The sequence below is a fragment of the Nelusetta ayraudi genome, unplaced genomic scaffold, assembly GCF_046127955.1.
Source record: "Nelusetta ayraudi isolate G7.1 ecotype Tasmania unplaced genomic scaffold, CSIRO-AGI_Nayr_v1 ptg000050l, whole genome shotgun sequence".
Taxonomy (NCBI): domain Eukaryota; kingdom Metazoa; phylum Chordata; class Actinopteri; order Tetraodontiformes; family Monacanthidae; genus Nelusetta; species Nelusetta ayraudi.
The window spans coordinates 2,757,454-2,771,467 of NW_027466100.1; the positions used below are offsets into that span (position 1 = coordinate 2,757,454).

The window sequence follows — 14,014 nt, forward strand, 5'->3', positions numbered from 1 at the left end:
GTACTTTACTTGAGTATTTATTTTTCAGACTTTTCTTTTACTCCGTCCATCTGTACACAAATATCTGTACTTTCTACTGCTTACATTGAAAAAAAAAAACAAAAACATGATGCTGAAAGTTCGCCACAAAGATTTAAGGCAGGCCTGAAGGCAAAAGGGAGTCCAAGCGTTTGCTAGCTAGCTTGTACTTCATAAAGTGGTAGATGAGTGTGTATTTGTGGTGCATACAGCAAATATAACCATAAACATCCCAAACAAAGCACTTGACCTCCCACACAGGTCAGCGCCTCATTTGGAACATTTTCGGTTGGTTGGCTTTTTTTTAAAAAAGAAGTAATGTCAGAAATTAAGGTTTGAAAACATAAAAAAAAAAAAAAAAAAAACCATGATCGTCACTTTTGTATTTAAAAAGATGCAAATCGACTTCAACAGGATCTCTACAAACTATCGTCTAATACAGTCGCCTCCAATCCCGTTACCTTGATGCTAGCTGCCCTGATGCTAACTGCTCTGATGCTAATTACCCTGATGCTAATTGCCTTGATGCTAACTGCCCCTTCCCCCTGTTTCCAGATGGCGTGCACTCAGTTTCGGCCGAGTGCCTCCTCCAAGTCACCATCATCACCGACGAGATGTTGTCCAACAGCATCACGCTGAGGCTGGCCAACACCTCCCAGGAGCACTTCCTCTCGCTGCTGCTCGCCCAGTTCCTGGACGGCGTCGCCCGCGTCCTGTCGGCCGCCCGCGAGGACGTGGTCATCTTCAACATCCAGGACGACACGGACGTCAGCGCGCGAATCCTCAACGTCAGCCTGTCAGTGGCCGTGCCTGCGTTCGGCGAGTCGCAGCAGCAGCAGCCGCTGCAGCAGCAGCAGCGGCGGCTGGGAGGCGCGAGCCCCGGTGACGGCAGGCCCAGGAGGGGCTCGGAGGGCGGGGGCTCGGAGTTCTTTGGTTCCGAGGAGCTCCAGGAGCGGCTCTACCTCAACCGCAGCCTCCTGGCCAGGATCTCCTCGCAGGAGGTGCTGCCCTTCGACGACAACATCTGCCTGCGCGAGCCCTGCGAGAACTACATGAAGTGCGTGTCGGTGCTCAAGTTCGACAGCCTGGCGCCGTTCGTGTCCTCCGACACCATCCTGTTCAGGCCCATCCACCCCATCGCCGGCCTGCGCTGCCGCTGCCCCGCCGGCTTCACCGGCGACTACTGCGAGACGGAGATCGACCTCTGCTACTCCAAGCCCTGCGGTGCCCACGGCGTGTGCCGCAGCAGGGAGGGCGGCTACACCTGCGAGTGCCTGGACGACTACACGGGTGAGTCGCTGCATAAGCTGACGGTCAACAACACAAGATTCCTGTTCGTTGTTGCTGTTTCTTTGTTTGTTGTACTGGCCCGTTACGAGTTTCTCTTTATTTTAAATAGCAAAGTTATGCACACTTCACCAGCCGCTTTATTTAGGTACCTCTGTTTAATGGCTTGATAGATTAGATTAGTTTAGATTTGGTAGATTTTAAATACCATCATGCACATGTGAGGAATGTTTGCCACAACCTCTAGGAAGTACGCCACCAAGAATTAAGGCAGGCCTGAAGGCAAAAGGGGTCTAAGGTTTTGCTAGCCAGGTGTACTTGATAGAGTGCTGAGTGTATATTTGTTAGGCATGCAGGAAATATAACCATAAACTTCCCAAGCAAAGCACTTGACCTCCCACTTCAGACAATATAGCAATTAACACGTCAGCACCTTATTTGGAACATTGTCGGTTGTTTCTCTCTTGCGTCCTGGTAGCAGTTGGTTGATTTTTTTTTTTTAAAAAAAGAAAAAATGTCAGAAATCAAGGTTTGAATTCGAAAAGTAGAACGATCTCTGGTTCAACGTGTCTGCGTGGACCCATCCCTGCCGAAAACTTGGAGATGTTAGCATTAGCAATTGCGGTGGCTAAGCTTAGTTACTGGGTTTAATGAAGTTAACAGAATGACACGTATTAACACTTTGCTCCTTTGCTGCAAAACCCTTTGGAGCGAGCGAGGAACCGCAGACAGAAAGGACCAACACTGGTCTCGGTTCCCTCTTAGTTGACACGCCGCTGCTACGTAGCTGCCCGAGGTTCAGTTCCTGGGCCCCCTCAGAGCTCCCAGGGGGCTTTTAGTGTCTGCGTCTGTTGTGCTCACCCTCCTCCGATGCTCTTTATGGGATGTGACTCCTGACAGTGCAAGCTGTCCTGTACACTGCTCACAGTAAAGTGATGAGTTATCGATCTGTTCGGCCCTCTTTCAGCCAGACACAACAGAGACGAGCATGAGCTCACTGATTGGCACTGACTGACTCATTGGCTTGCGCTTAGTTTTCCGTCGCGGGTTGCGTCAAGCGGAGCTAAACGCCCTATCGGTTCATCTGTTTTGAAGTTGCTTTTGAAATTCAGAGCCGTAAAGCCTGTTTGTTCCGTTTCTCTGTAGTTTTGCTGAAAAATGAATTTGTTCTGTCTGCGACAGTTTATCAGGCAGATATTTTTGGATGTACTCAGGTTTGGGGAGAGGCTCCCAAAACACTCACTGTCCACTTTATTAGGTAAAATGTTCAACACCTTGGTCACGCAAATGGCTAATCAGACAATCTGATCTGATCTGATCTGATCTGATCTGATCTGATCTGAACCTTCTCTATTGATTAAAAAAGGAACAAAACTTCTTTTTGTTCTCTTTCATCAGGAAAATTTTGATTAAATATCTTCACTTGCCCATCCAGTCTCGGGCTCCATTTCGCATCATAGAATTTTAATAGTAAATGAGTGGGAAGTTCTGAATCATTTGTTGCCTTTTATAAATTTGACATTATAAGAATGCTGACACTTGGGCCCAGTTTCTTATTTAATCAGCCGATGTGTTTGTTTTTGTCCTGTGTGGGCACTTCTGGCACCCAGTTTGGGCCGGTGTCACTGTCTCGAAGTGAGGGGGGGGTCATTTATTTTCTCTTTGTGGTGGGACGACTTGGATGGCTGTGACATGAAAACAGCCTCATAGCTATTCATACCTGCACTCCACTCTTCCTCCTGAGCTGTGGGAAATGGACGGCGCCTCGGAGAACGACATCCAAACAACGGCAAGACGGATGATATAACGGACCTCTATTTTCCGGCTGACGCCTATTTAAAGCCGCGCGGCTTTGCCGAGAAAAACCTTTGAGTCCAAACGCTCGTGCTGTGTCAGGAAAAAAAAAGAAAAGAAAAGAAAAAAGAACGAAAGAAAGAATACGACGGCGTTTCTTCTGGTAGTATCGCTGAGTGGAGGAACGGAAGGAAACCATTAATTATAGATGGATAGAGATGGTGAGCATCGCTGGCTGGAAATTGCCCGGTGGTGAAGAGCGGAATTCACAAGGCGGCAGCGACGCTGCAGGTTCAAACTGAGAGGACAGAAGCTTCTACTTCAGAGTAATTGGGATCTAATTTATGACTGTTGGCAGCAGAATTTGTTATTTCTGTCTCTGCTCCAAAAATTATTCGCACCCTTAAAGTGTTAAAATACTGCGTGTGTTTTTCTGGTGGAGAGAAAAGAGAAGTTTGATGATTTAATATGCTAATTTATACAGAATTTCTATTCGTTGAAATTGCCCCGCGTCTCGGCGGTGCGAGGTTAAGTGGGTCAAGCTGGGACTCTGCGATGTTGCAGTGTTTTTCATCGTGTTTTTTTTTTTTTTTTTTTTTTGAAGATCGCTGCGTGTTCGTTTATTTGCCGTTTTGATCTGGAACTTCAGTGCCGCGTGTTTTGCTTATCGAACCCGACCTGGTGTGCCACGCGTACGAGCGTCTGCAGTCACACGAGGGTTTTACAGCTGCGGTGTGATGATGAAAATAAAAAGCAAAGGAGACCAAGGAGCATTTTTAAAAAAAAAAAAAAATTGTATGATCACGTCGCCAAAGTAGAGACTTATTTATGATGACAACTGCATCACTGATCACATGGCAATAATTAATCGCAGTTGTGGTCGTAAAGGCACCACAGCCACGGTTGCTTTTTTACTGAAAATGCGCTTAGATTTCCTAATGTTTAAATGGAAATGAACTGTTTAAATACTGTCTATACTTGAAAAAAGCTCATGGATGCAACTCAAAAGTTAGTTCCAAACACATAAGCAGGTCTAGTTGTCTGTTAACCCTTTACAGGGCACTGATAAACATTAAAAAAAATGTTCCTTTTTAATCCCAATTTTCAGTTGCAACATCCATTCTATTGTGATTTCTTTTGTGGAAAACATTTATTTCCCTCATGAACATTGTGACACACTGGAAATGTTAAGTTCTTGATTCCTTGAGTGCAGCAGTCTCTGCCTTTCTCCTGCCGTCCAGCGCCGACTTTTCACAATAGCCATCAGGCGAGTCTTCAAAACAAAAGGTCTGCCACTAAAAATAAAAAGCCAAGCGCTAAAAGCCGAAGTGGCTGATGTTTTTGTCCTGCAGTCAGCGGCTCCATCACTTCCATCACTCCTTATCAAACATTAAAATCTCCCCCCACCACCACCACCACCACCCATCCAACCACCCTCATCTCGCCACTGCGCGTGTGTTTATGAGGACTAAAATAGAGCTCGCAGGGTTTTTTTTTTTTCCCAACGTGTGGGCTCAGTCGCTGCGGTCCAAGGTTGAGTGGCACTTACATATTCTTATGCACGGCGGTGGGTGTTGGAGCTGAACCTGGCAGGTGCTTTTAATGCCGACGCGCGAGTGGGTGAGGTGGGTGGATTTTCACGCGCTCGCACCCGAGGGGCCACGCGCGTCCATCGCCGTTCTGAATGTGGTCAGCGAGGCAATAAAGTGCATGTAGCTTTCATTGAGTCACCTCCAGTTAGTGTCTTCACTAGTGTCTAATCTGCATGTGTGTGTGTGTGTGTGTCTGTGTTTGGGTGTTCTTTTAGTGATGTCATTCTTGGAAATGCTGTTTCCTGGCCACAACTCCTCACTTTTCCTCGCAGTATTGTCACAATACTTCAAAGGTGAAGGCTTCAGTTCGGAAGCAAGGTCTCCAAGACTGCAGGGCGGCTGTGGCACGTTTGTCGGTGCAGTCTGCCGACCAACGGTTGAGGGGTTGACGGTCCGAGTCCTTTCTGTCTCTGTCCACATGCCAAATTGCATCCGTGTGTTGCTGTGTGTGTGTGGGTGAATGAGAGGCTGTGCAGAGCACTTGAGGTGTTGTTGGGGTGCAGAATGAGCATCACACGAGTGCAGAGTCCACTTAACATCATGGAACAAGGAATGAATGGAAGAACAAGGAAAATCCATGCATGTATTCTAGGAACTGGATACCAGACCGGCAATAAGGCGGTGCACCGGTTTTTTCCCAGTGGCCACTCATGGTACTGCAGCAAAATTAATCCCATGGGCCCAGAAAGCATTTTTCCTGTATGCTGCACTACAAAAATAAACGCAATTAAAACGGCTGACAGGACGACTGTGACCTGAAACGTGATTCATATTAAATCTTTCTATCTTTCTATTGTAATGGGCCGCCATGTTGGACTTGGCAGATCACTGGGGGTTTGGGTGAGGCTGACAGTGGATGGAAGTCAGTGAGAGGACTCATAATGTTGAAGGCACATTGGTGTGTGTGTGTGTGTGTGTGTGTGTGTGTGTGTGTGTGTGTGTGTGTGTGTGTGTGTGTGTGTGTGTGTGTGTGTGTGTGTGTGCGCGCACTCTTAATTGGTCACTCAGTGCTGTAAATCTGTGGTTGTGTTGATAAATGTTGGAAGGAAACTCTGTGAAATGGCTGTGTGTTAATGGCGCGCATGTGTGTGTGTGTGTGTGTGTGAGAGGGAGTTGGACTGTTACCATTGCCAGATGGTAACATGTTATAAAAAAAAAAAATGAAAAACCCTCCCAGTTATCCTCTTTGCTGTTCTTTAAAGGCTTGGAAGATTGAAGTCCGCCCACTGACGGATATTTTTTCTCCTCGTGTTTCCCTGAAAATACGCGGCCTGAGAAAAAGGCTCAGACGCTGCTCGACGATTGTTGATCAGCTGGCCGTCTGCTTCCTTGTCTAATTCATTCACTAATCGGGGAGGGGGTGGGGGGTCTGCCGCGTGTGATGATGTGCGTGCACAGACACGCAGCGCTCTGTTTCAAACCAGCAGCTGCCGAAAAATCACAGCTAACTCCCAAAGATGGTATGGATTAAAGAAACATGGCCACACACGGAGGGTTGTTTTTTTTTTTTTTTTTTTACATCAGTGCATTTAGCGGCTGTTGCTGGCGCTCTATTCAGTCACCTGCCAGACTCTATTTGTCTGACAAGGTCCCTGCGGGCCCAAAGCTCGCCGCTTTCTTCTTTTGAAAGCTACTTTACTCTGCGGATCATTTCTAAGTAAATAAGAGCCATCAGCTGCATAATATATTCTGCGGCAAGCATAAAAAAAAAAAAAAAGATGGATTACTAAGAAAGATTAGCAACAACAAAAAAAACAACCCCTGCTGTGGATCAGGCAGTGGTGAACTTCTGGGACGTTCCATTAGGCTCTCATGCTGGATCTCTCCGCAACAAATCGTCTTGCACTTTTCACATTTTTTACTCATGTTTTGCTGTCTGATCCGTATGGAAGTCTATTGCTGCCATACTAAAGAAAGGGGTGCTCAGAATCACAGAATTTTGTGCAATTTTCATGTTTTTACGTGATCGTTTTTGCATTTCACGTGAAACTTTCTTATTATTGTTTATTCCATTATTTCATTATTTTGTGATAGCGAAAATCTCAGTATCATGCAATGGAATGAAAAGTTTTACGTTGTTACCCCATGCAAGCGTGCAAACTCCTCCTCAAAGTACGCATGCTAATACTAATGTCATTGACGGTGGTCATTAAAGCAGGATCTTGTCTCAAACCAAGCTTAAAGTATGAACAAGCTGTAGTGTGTAGCAAAAATGTGAAAATGATCACTTAAAAAACGTGAAACGTTCACGTAGTTACATGCTACCGAGCCCATTTTTTTTTCGCAATGCGCTTACGTAGATCTAAACTATATGCTCTTGTGTAATTTTGAAAGCGAAAGCAACAAAGCGATATTTCGTAACTGTTCAGCCGGTGCGACTGGTTTAATGGTACATAGAATTCAGTGGAATGGAAGTTGAATGAAAGACTTGAACAAACGCGACAAAGAGTTTGCAGGTCGTGGTAGCTTTTTAGCTTGATGACCGTTGGCTCACTCATTATTTAGAAGAAGGCATTTCTCAAAACGTTTTATTTATATAATTTTTATATAATTTATATAATAATACCTTCCCGTTCCCAAGATCTAAGATCAGCAGTGTTGGCGAGTAATCTATTACCAAGTAATCCACTACTGCAATTAAACTACGACTGACGCAAAATTGGTAATTATATTATAATTACTTTATCAAGTAACGATTCCATTACTTCTCTGAAATGTTTTGCAAGCTAAAAATGTTTTATCCTCCACAACGATGTCGCAGATTGATGCATGCAACGTCATTGATATTTGGCATTTGACGCACCAAAACAAGCACGGCGGCGGCCAAAGGAAAAAAACAGCGATTGCGTTTGTAGCTGGAAATACAAACATTACTTTGAGTTCATCATAGAATATGGTGCTTTGTTGTTCGTTGTGTGCAGGAAACAAGACGTTCTCAACTGTTACTTTATCTTCTTTTTTTTTTTAACTAAAGTAATTAACAATTGATTACTTATGAAACCAAGTCGTTAAATAAGCAATTAGATTACTTTTGAAAGAAGTAATCAGTCGACGTGGCCTTTGCTCACTCGCTGCTGTCGATCTCCTGCAGCATAACGAGAAGCATCCCTACAGGAACCGCTGGAGGTCGCGTATCTCCTCCATTATTGATCGCCCTCTCTCATTATTCACCTTCCGTGGTGCCGCCGCTGCGTCGACCCTGCGGTGCCTCGCCCCGCTCGCCCAGCTCGCCCCCCCTCCCCCTCCCGCCGTGCCCTGAGGGATCCGCCCACCGGCTCAGCCTCATCTGTTGCCTGGCAGCGGCAGACACACCTGCTCAGGTGTTCGACATCTCCGAGGGAACTTTTTTGCACTCGGGGATGGTGCACGGTGTCACGCCACTCCTAGTTAATTACCTTGCATTGTTTATGAATCCCTCACCTGGTGGATACGGCTTTGAACGCCCCCCCAGCCCCCCCCCCAAAAAAAAAAGAATTAAAAGGGTCTTCATTTTTAAAAGCCACGTGTTTATTAGGCTTATTTGTCACATTGTGTTTACTCCGGCAGTGCAGTGGTCCTCAGGGATCCATTAACGCTGCACTGGAGCAGCCATTAATGCTGCACAGCCTTTAGTGGATAAATGATCACCTCAGTTTAGTGTTTGTGGGGGAAAACAGGAATAATTTAGCAAACATGCACTTAATGGTTTAACACGCTCTGTGACTGTCTTTACAGTCATGCTGCTTGATTGCTGATCGCTTCGCAGACAGTGTGATGCACAGTCCGTATGTCAGGGTGAAAGTTAGCCGTGCAGCAAGACCTATTCATTGCCTGCAGACGTGGAGAGCAGGAGGTGTGATGTGTTGGCAGCAGGCTGGCTGTGGGCACCAGGATTGGCTTACACACAGGTGTAAATAGAGCAGAGAACACGTGTCTGAATTATTGATTGCGGTGTCCTGCCGAGCCGTGGAAGCGAGCCGTGGAAGCGAGCCCCTCCCCCGACCCTCCACCGCCGCTGCGCCTCTCACCTGAAAGCCCGGGACGGATAAACGGAGGCACTTAAAAGCTTTTTGTCAGCGCCGCAGGGAGGCGATGCAGGCGCCACTCGCCAAAGAGTGCAGCTTTACCGCGGCGTCTCGTCTTCACCGGAGCCCTCGCAGCAGTGGCCTCTGTTGCCGGGTCCGTTGGCCCATGTGGCGTTTGACCGCGACGCTGCCGGTTTGTTGGCAGCAGAAAGAGACTGAATTAAAAATCCAGTGTGTAGAATTTTTTATGGAAGGCCACTTTCAAACAAGCTTCCTTAAGAAATGGCAGCACAAGATGGCAGCAAACTAGGAGCTCATTGCTCTATTATATTCTTATATATATGATACATTCTCAGGTTAGGAAAACCAAATGACTTTTATTGTACTGCAAACATACACCTTTATTAATGTATGTTAAGCTTTTACCAATTTAAAAATCATAAATCAAGCCAAATTGTGCACACCGGACCTTCACTAACCAGGCAGGACGGCTCTTCAATGGGAAAAACTTGGAAAGCTGTGACATTTGGATGGCAGGGTCAGGATTTGGCATAAACAACATGAAAGCGTGGATCCACCTTGTCTTGTATCAGCGGTTCAGGCTGCTGCTGCTGCTGCTGCTGCTGCTGCTGGTGTAACGGTGTGGGTGATCTTTCTCCGCACACTTTGGGCCCCTTAGTACAAACTGAGCATTGTTTGAATGCCACAGCACACCTGAGTATTGTATTGTTGCCGACCCTGTCCGTCCTACCATGACCCCAGCGTATCCCATCTCCTGACGGGCTGCTCCCAGCAGTGCATGTCACAGAGCGTGTATCATCTCACGCTTGGCTTCTTGAATGCGACAATGAGTTCACTGTTCTCCAACCAACGGCCTCCACGGTCACCAGATCCTATAGAGCACCTTCAGGATGGATGGATGGATGGATGGATGTATGGATGGATGGATAGAATGGGAAATCTGCAGCCACTGTGTGATGATGTCATGTCAATATGGAACAAAATCTCTGAGGAATCTTAGTTGTTTTGTCTGTGTCAGACACACAGGTTTTTTTTTTTCTTACCTGGCATGTTTTGACGGAACACTTTGATCTTCATCAAACTGGCTGATATGGAGGAAAGAACTCAGATTTAAGTAAATAGACGCTACAGACATCTTTGGAGTTTCTCTGAGGAATGTTTCCAACAACTTGTTGAAAGTTGGCAACGAGGAATTAAGGCGGCTCTGAAGGCAAAAGGGGGTCAAATCCTTTTACTAACTTTTACTATTTTTCCAATTGGCAGTAGATCTTTTTCTTCAGTCAGGTTTTTGTTTCTATTGGCAGAAAATACTTTTCCCCAACGTGTTACTCTGGAATCTTCAGCTGTTTGATGTAAAGACTGAAATAATAAACCACTCGCTGGAGATACAAGGTCTCGCAGTCAGACCACACATCAGCGGCCCATGAAGCCCTGAGAGCCTCCTGCTCCACAATGGGCCGCCACTCCTACGTCTATAAATGTCAGTAAATTTTTAACTAAAGGTTCGTGTCTTGATGCTTTGCAGCCCCTTTTTTTCCTGCCGGGAGGTCAGCGGTTCACGGGAAGAGCCGCCTCCTCCTGGGAACTGGCAGAAGAAGCCCGACGCCTGAGATGTTCACTAACTGAGAGGTCTCGGCCCAGATAGACGTCCAACGACTTGGTTAATTATTGATCGCGCCTGTGTTTCGAGCAGCGCCGCTCATCGTTGGTCAACGTTGGCGATGGCAGTTGATTTACAGGCCCGGTCTGCCTGCGTGTCGAGTGTCAGTGTGCCAGTGTAGCTGCGAGTCTTCCACTCTGCTGAGCCAGCGGCTCTGACACAAATTCCCGCTCACGCTTGGGAGAGCGCGCAAGTCTTGCCTGAGCGACCGTCGCCGCTGCCGCCGGCGCCTCCCGTGGGTCCGACCCGGGCAAATGGCGCACGTGAGACGAGCTGGAATCGAGGAATCAGCGGGGACGAGGTCTCGCTGTCTGGCTGCGCTCGTCAGCGCTTCTCCTCTCGCTGCCCGATGTGATTTTTCGATTCGTTGTATTTTTTTCCTAAAAGGGTGTCAAGATGCTCGCATTCATGACAGAGGTAGCAGTAGTATTCCTACTTATTAAGAGTTTATTGGCAAACATACAAACAGAGGTGAATCTTCCTGCAGTATTCTCAGACAGAACCCTAAAAAATTCCCCAGGAATGGTATTTTGATAAAGGAATATGGCTTGTAGGATGTTGTTAAGACTTTGGCACATCTTTTTTTTTTTTTTAACGCGGGACATCAAAACAGACTGTTGACTCAAACTGCGGTTGCATTTGTTGGATGGATCTCTAAGAAATCACCTTGACTGGCGAGATTCGGTCAGACGCTTCCGGGAGCTGAATACATAAACGCCTCCGTTTCGCCGCTTCCCAGACGGGATGTTTTCTTATTGAATATAAATGCAACACAAACTGTAGCCGATTCCCCCGGAGGTGGTGGTGGTGGTGGTGTGTGTGTGTATTGGGGGTGGTGGTGGTGGTGGGGGGGGAACAGTCCTGCTGTGCAGGACGTGGGGGAGGGCGAGAGATGATCGGAACGGCTGAATATAAATCAGTTCATTATTCTGCCGGTGGAGTTGTCTGACTCTGCTGATCATCAGCTTCCCGTCGCTTCCTCCGGGTTTGTCTCCCTGCTCGATAGCGTCGCTCCTCCGCTGGCCCCTCAGGGCGGGGAGGGTAACTGCGGCGATAACTGGTGCTGATGCTGCGGGACGCAAACATCATCTGCTTTTTGTTTTTGAAATGCTCTTTATCGTCATTGCATTTTATTATTAATATTTTATTCACACATTGTGCATATTTTTGCAATATATACTGCATATAAATGACAAAAGAATGTTATTTGACAAGATGTGAGTGAATTTACCACCCAGTGATATGTTGAACCTGTTATCATAACAACAAATAAACCTTGATAACTACTAGAAATACGAACATTTATTTCAAGGCAGTCCAACAAACTATAAGGAAAAAAACAAAAACAAATATACAAACATACCATTCACAAATATAAGATATGGAGCATTGAGAGAGGTAACCTGAAATGATTTGATAAAAGATGGTCTAAGTGGTTGATGTATTACGATATGATTAGGGAGTGATTATGGGACTAATGAGCCCTGGTTGCTCATACTGAGGTTGACACTCAGTTGGGGGGAAACTTCAAGGCCTTGTTTCTGTTTCTGTCTTCTGTTTTTTTTTTCTTTCTCTCTTTTTTGACTGCGGCTCAGGAGGTAGAGCGTGTTGTCCAATGACCGAAAGGTTGGCGGTTCAAATCCCTGCTCCATCCTAGTCCGTCGTTGTGTCCATGGGCAAGACACTGAACCCTAAGTTGCTCCCAATGGGGCTAGGCAGCGCCTTGCATGGCGGCAGCCACCCATTGGTGTGTCAGTGTGTGAGTGAATGGGTGAATGAGAGGCCTTGGAAAGCACTTTGGGGTACTGTGAAGGTGCTGGAAAAAGTGCTATATAAGTGCAGTCCATTTACCATTTTTTGCAGGTGTTTGTTTCTTGCTAATGTTGAGATAGATGAGGGCAAAACCGGACTTAAAATAAAATCAGATTTTCTTGGGTGGACAAACAATCAACTCTCCTCTCTCTCTCCTCTCTCTCTCCTCTCTCTCTCCTCTCTCTCTGTCCGCAGGCGACCGCTGCGAGCTGTCGTCCCGCTCCGGCCGCTGCGCGCCAGGCGTGTGCAAGAACGGCGGCGCCTGCGTCAACCTGCTGGTGGGCGGCTTCAAGTGCGACTGTCCGCCGGGCGGCTTCGAGAAGCCCTACTGCGAGATGACCACGCGCAACTTCCCGCCGCACTCCTTCCTGACCTTCAAGGGCCTCCGCCAGCGCTTCCACTTCACCCTCTCCCTCACGTAAGCAACAACCGCCCCCTACACCCTCCTACTCCCTTCACACCCCCTCATCCGCGGCTCACCCTGATCAACCCGGGTGTGAGTCACCCTGCGTCCGCCCTCGCAAGTCGCCCCCCCCCGACATGCATTTACGCAACCGTAGTGCCGTTTAATAGCGATAATGGGCCGAGCGAACGAGAGCGGTGCACTCTGGGATGTCGCTCGCTCTGCCGCAGCGCTGCTCAGGTATCGTGAGAAAAGCAGGCCCCCGAGTGCAGGGCGATGGAGTGAAGGTTGGACAGAAGGTGAGCAGAAGGGTGCAAGGCTCTGTTTTTTTTTGGGGGGGGGGTTTTCCTTGGCGAGGAGACTTTCTGGAACATCAGGGCTTTAATCCCAGAGCCAAGAGTGAGTCCGATCTGATTAGAGTCAGTGTCGCTGGTCACTCGCAGCTGTGAGTCAGCAGCGGTTCAGTCCGCGCACTCAAGGTGAAGCCCGGGAGAGGAGAGAGTGTCACTGTGCTTGTTATTATGGCCGTTATTTTTCGTTACTTGCCAGGACTTCCACGGATGGTTGCTTTTCAGCATAGTTGCAATATATTAAGTAACTACTGAAAGTTTGTGTTTACTTTAAAATATTTATGTATCTATATTTTTAGGTTTTAATGTATTCAAGTCAACTCGAGTTTATTTCCTTCCCTTAAAAGAGCTGAGATTTTTATTTGGGTTGGACTGTTTGTATGCCATCCTGTTAAATTCTCTCTGCATTTATGTCGAAGCTTCCCAACAAGCAGTGCACGTCCCGTGTTGAAATACTTCAGGAATGCCCCGTGCAAACATTCATGTCGAAAAGTCCCCTATTCATAAGTCTGTCTCTGCCTTTTCATCAAACACCCCCAGAAATGAGAACGGTTTGTGGCTTAAAAATACATCATTCTGCCCTATTAAACAAGCTAGCAGTCACTTTTCTTCAAAAAGCATTGCTTTTAGCAAAAAGCTAAAGAGAATATTAAAAAAAATGAGCCTTTAAATGGAAATTACATTACCTCAATTTTCTCTAACTAATTGAGCTTGCCTTCAGCCCTGCTAATGTTGCAAGGTGTGTTCTTGGGGCCAAGTTAAGTTAAGTGCTACAGGCTGTTGCACAGGGCTGCCAACTGTCTCGTATTGAGCATCGGACTGAGGCGCTTGAATCAGATCTCACCCCTTCACTCTTTCTACTTTTCATGGTCGTTTCTCATCTTGGCTTCCTGCAATGTATATAGTTTGGTTGCGAAGCAAAGGGACAGCCGTGCATTCGTCAGAAACATTGTGATGTGTGGAAGTGAGCAGTATGTGGCAGTACTGTGCACACATTATGGGCCAAGTGGAGGAAGACGGAATGTGCAGATTGGAGAAAAAGAGAGAAACGGAGAGCCTGAAATAAGTTCAAA

The 14,014-nt window shown here is 46.8% G+C and overlaps 1 protein-coding gene across 1 annotated transcript in view; it reads left to right on the forward strand.

The window, feature by feature from the left end:
• The window catches only part of celsr2 (cadherin, EGF LAG seven-pass G-type receptor 2), a 71,738-nt gene that overhangs the window by 21,948 nt on the left and 35,776 nt on the right, over positions 1-14,014 (forward strand). The window contains exons 2-3 of the mRNA XM_076037090.1: positions 574-1,308; positions 12,384-12,606. Of these exons, the coding sequence (XP_075893205.1) occupies positions 574-1,308; positions 12,384-12,606 (958 nt within the window). The remainder of the gene's footprint in view (positions 1-573; positions 1,309-12,383; positions 12,607-14,014) is intronic.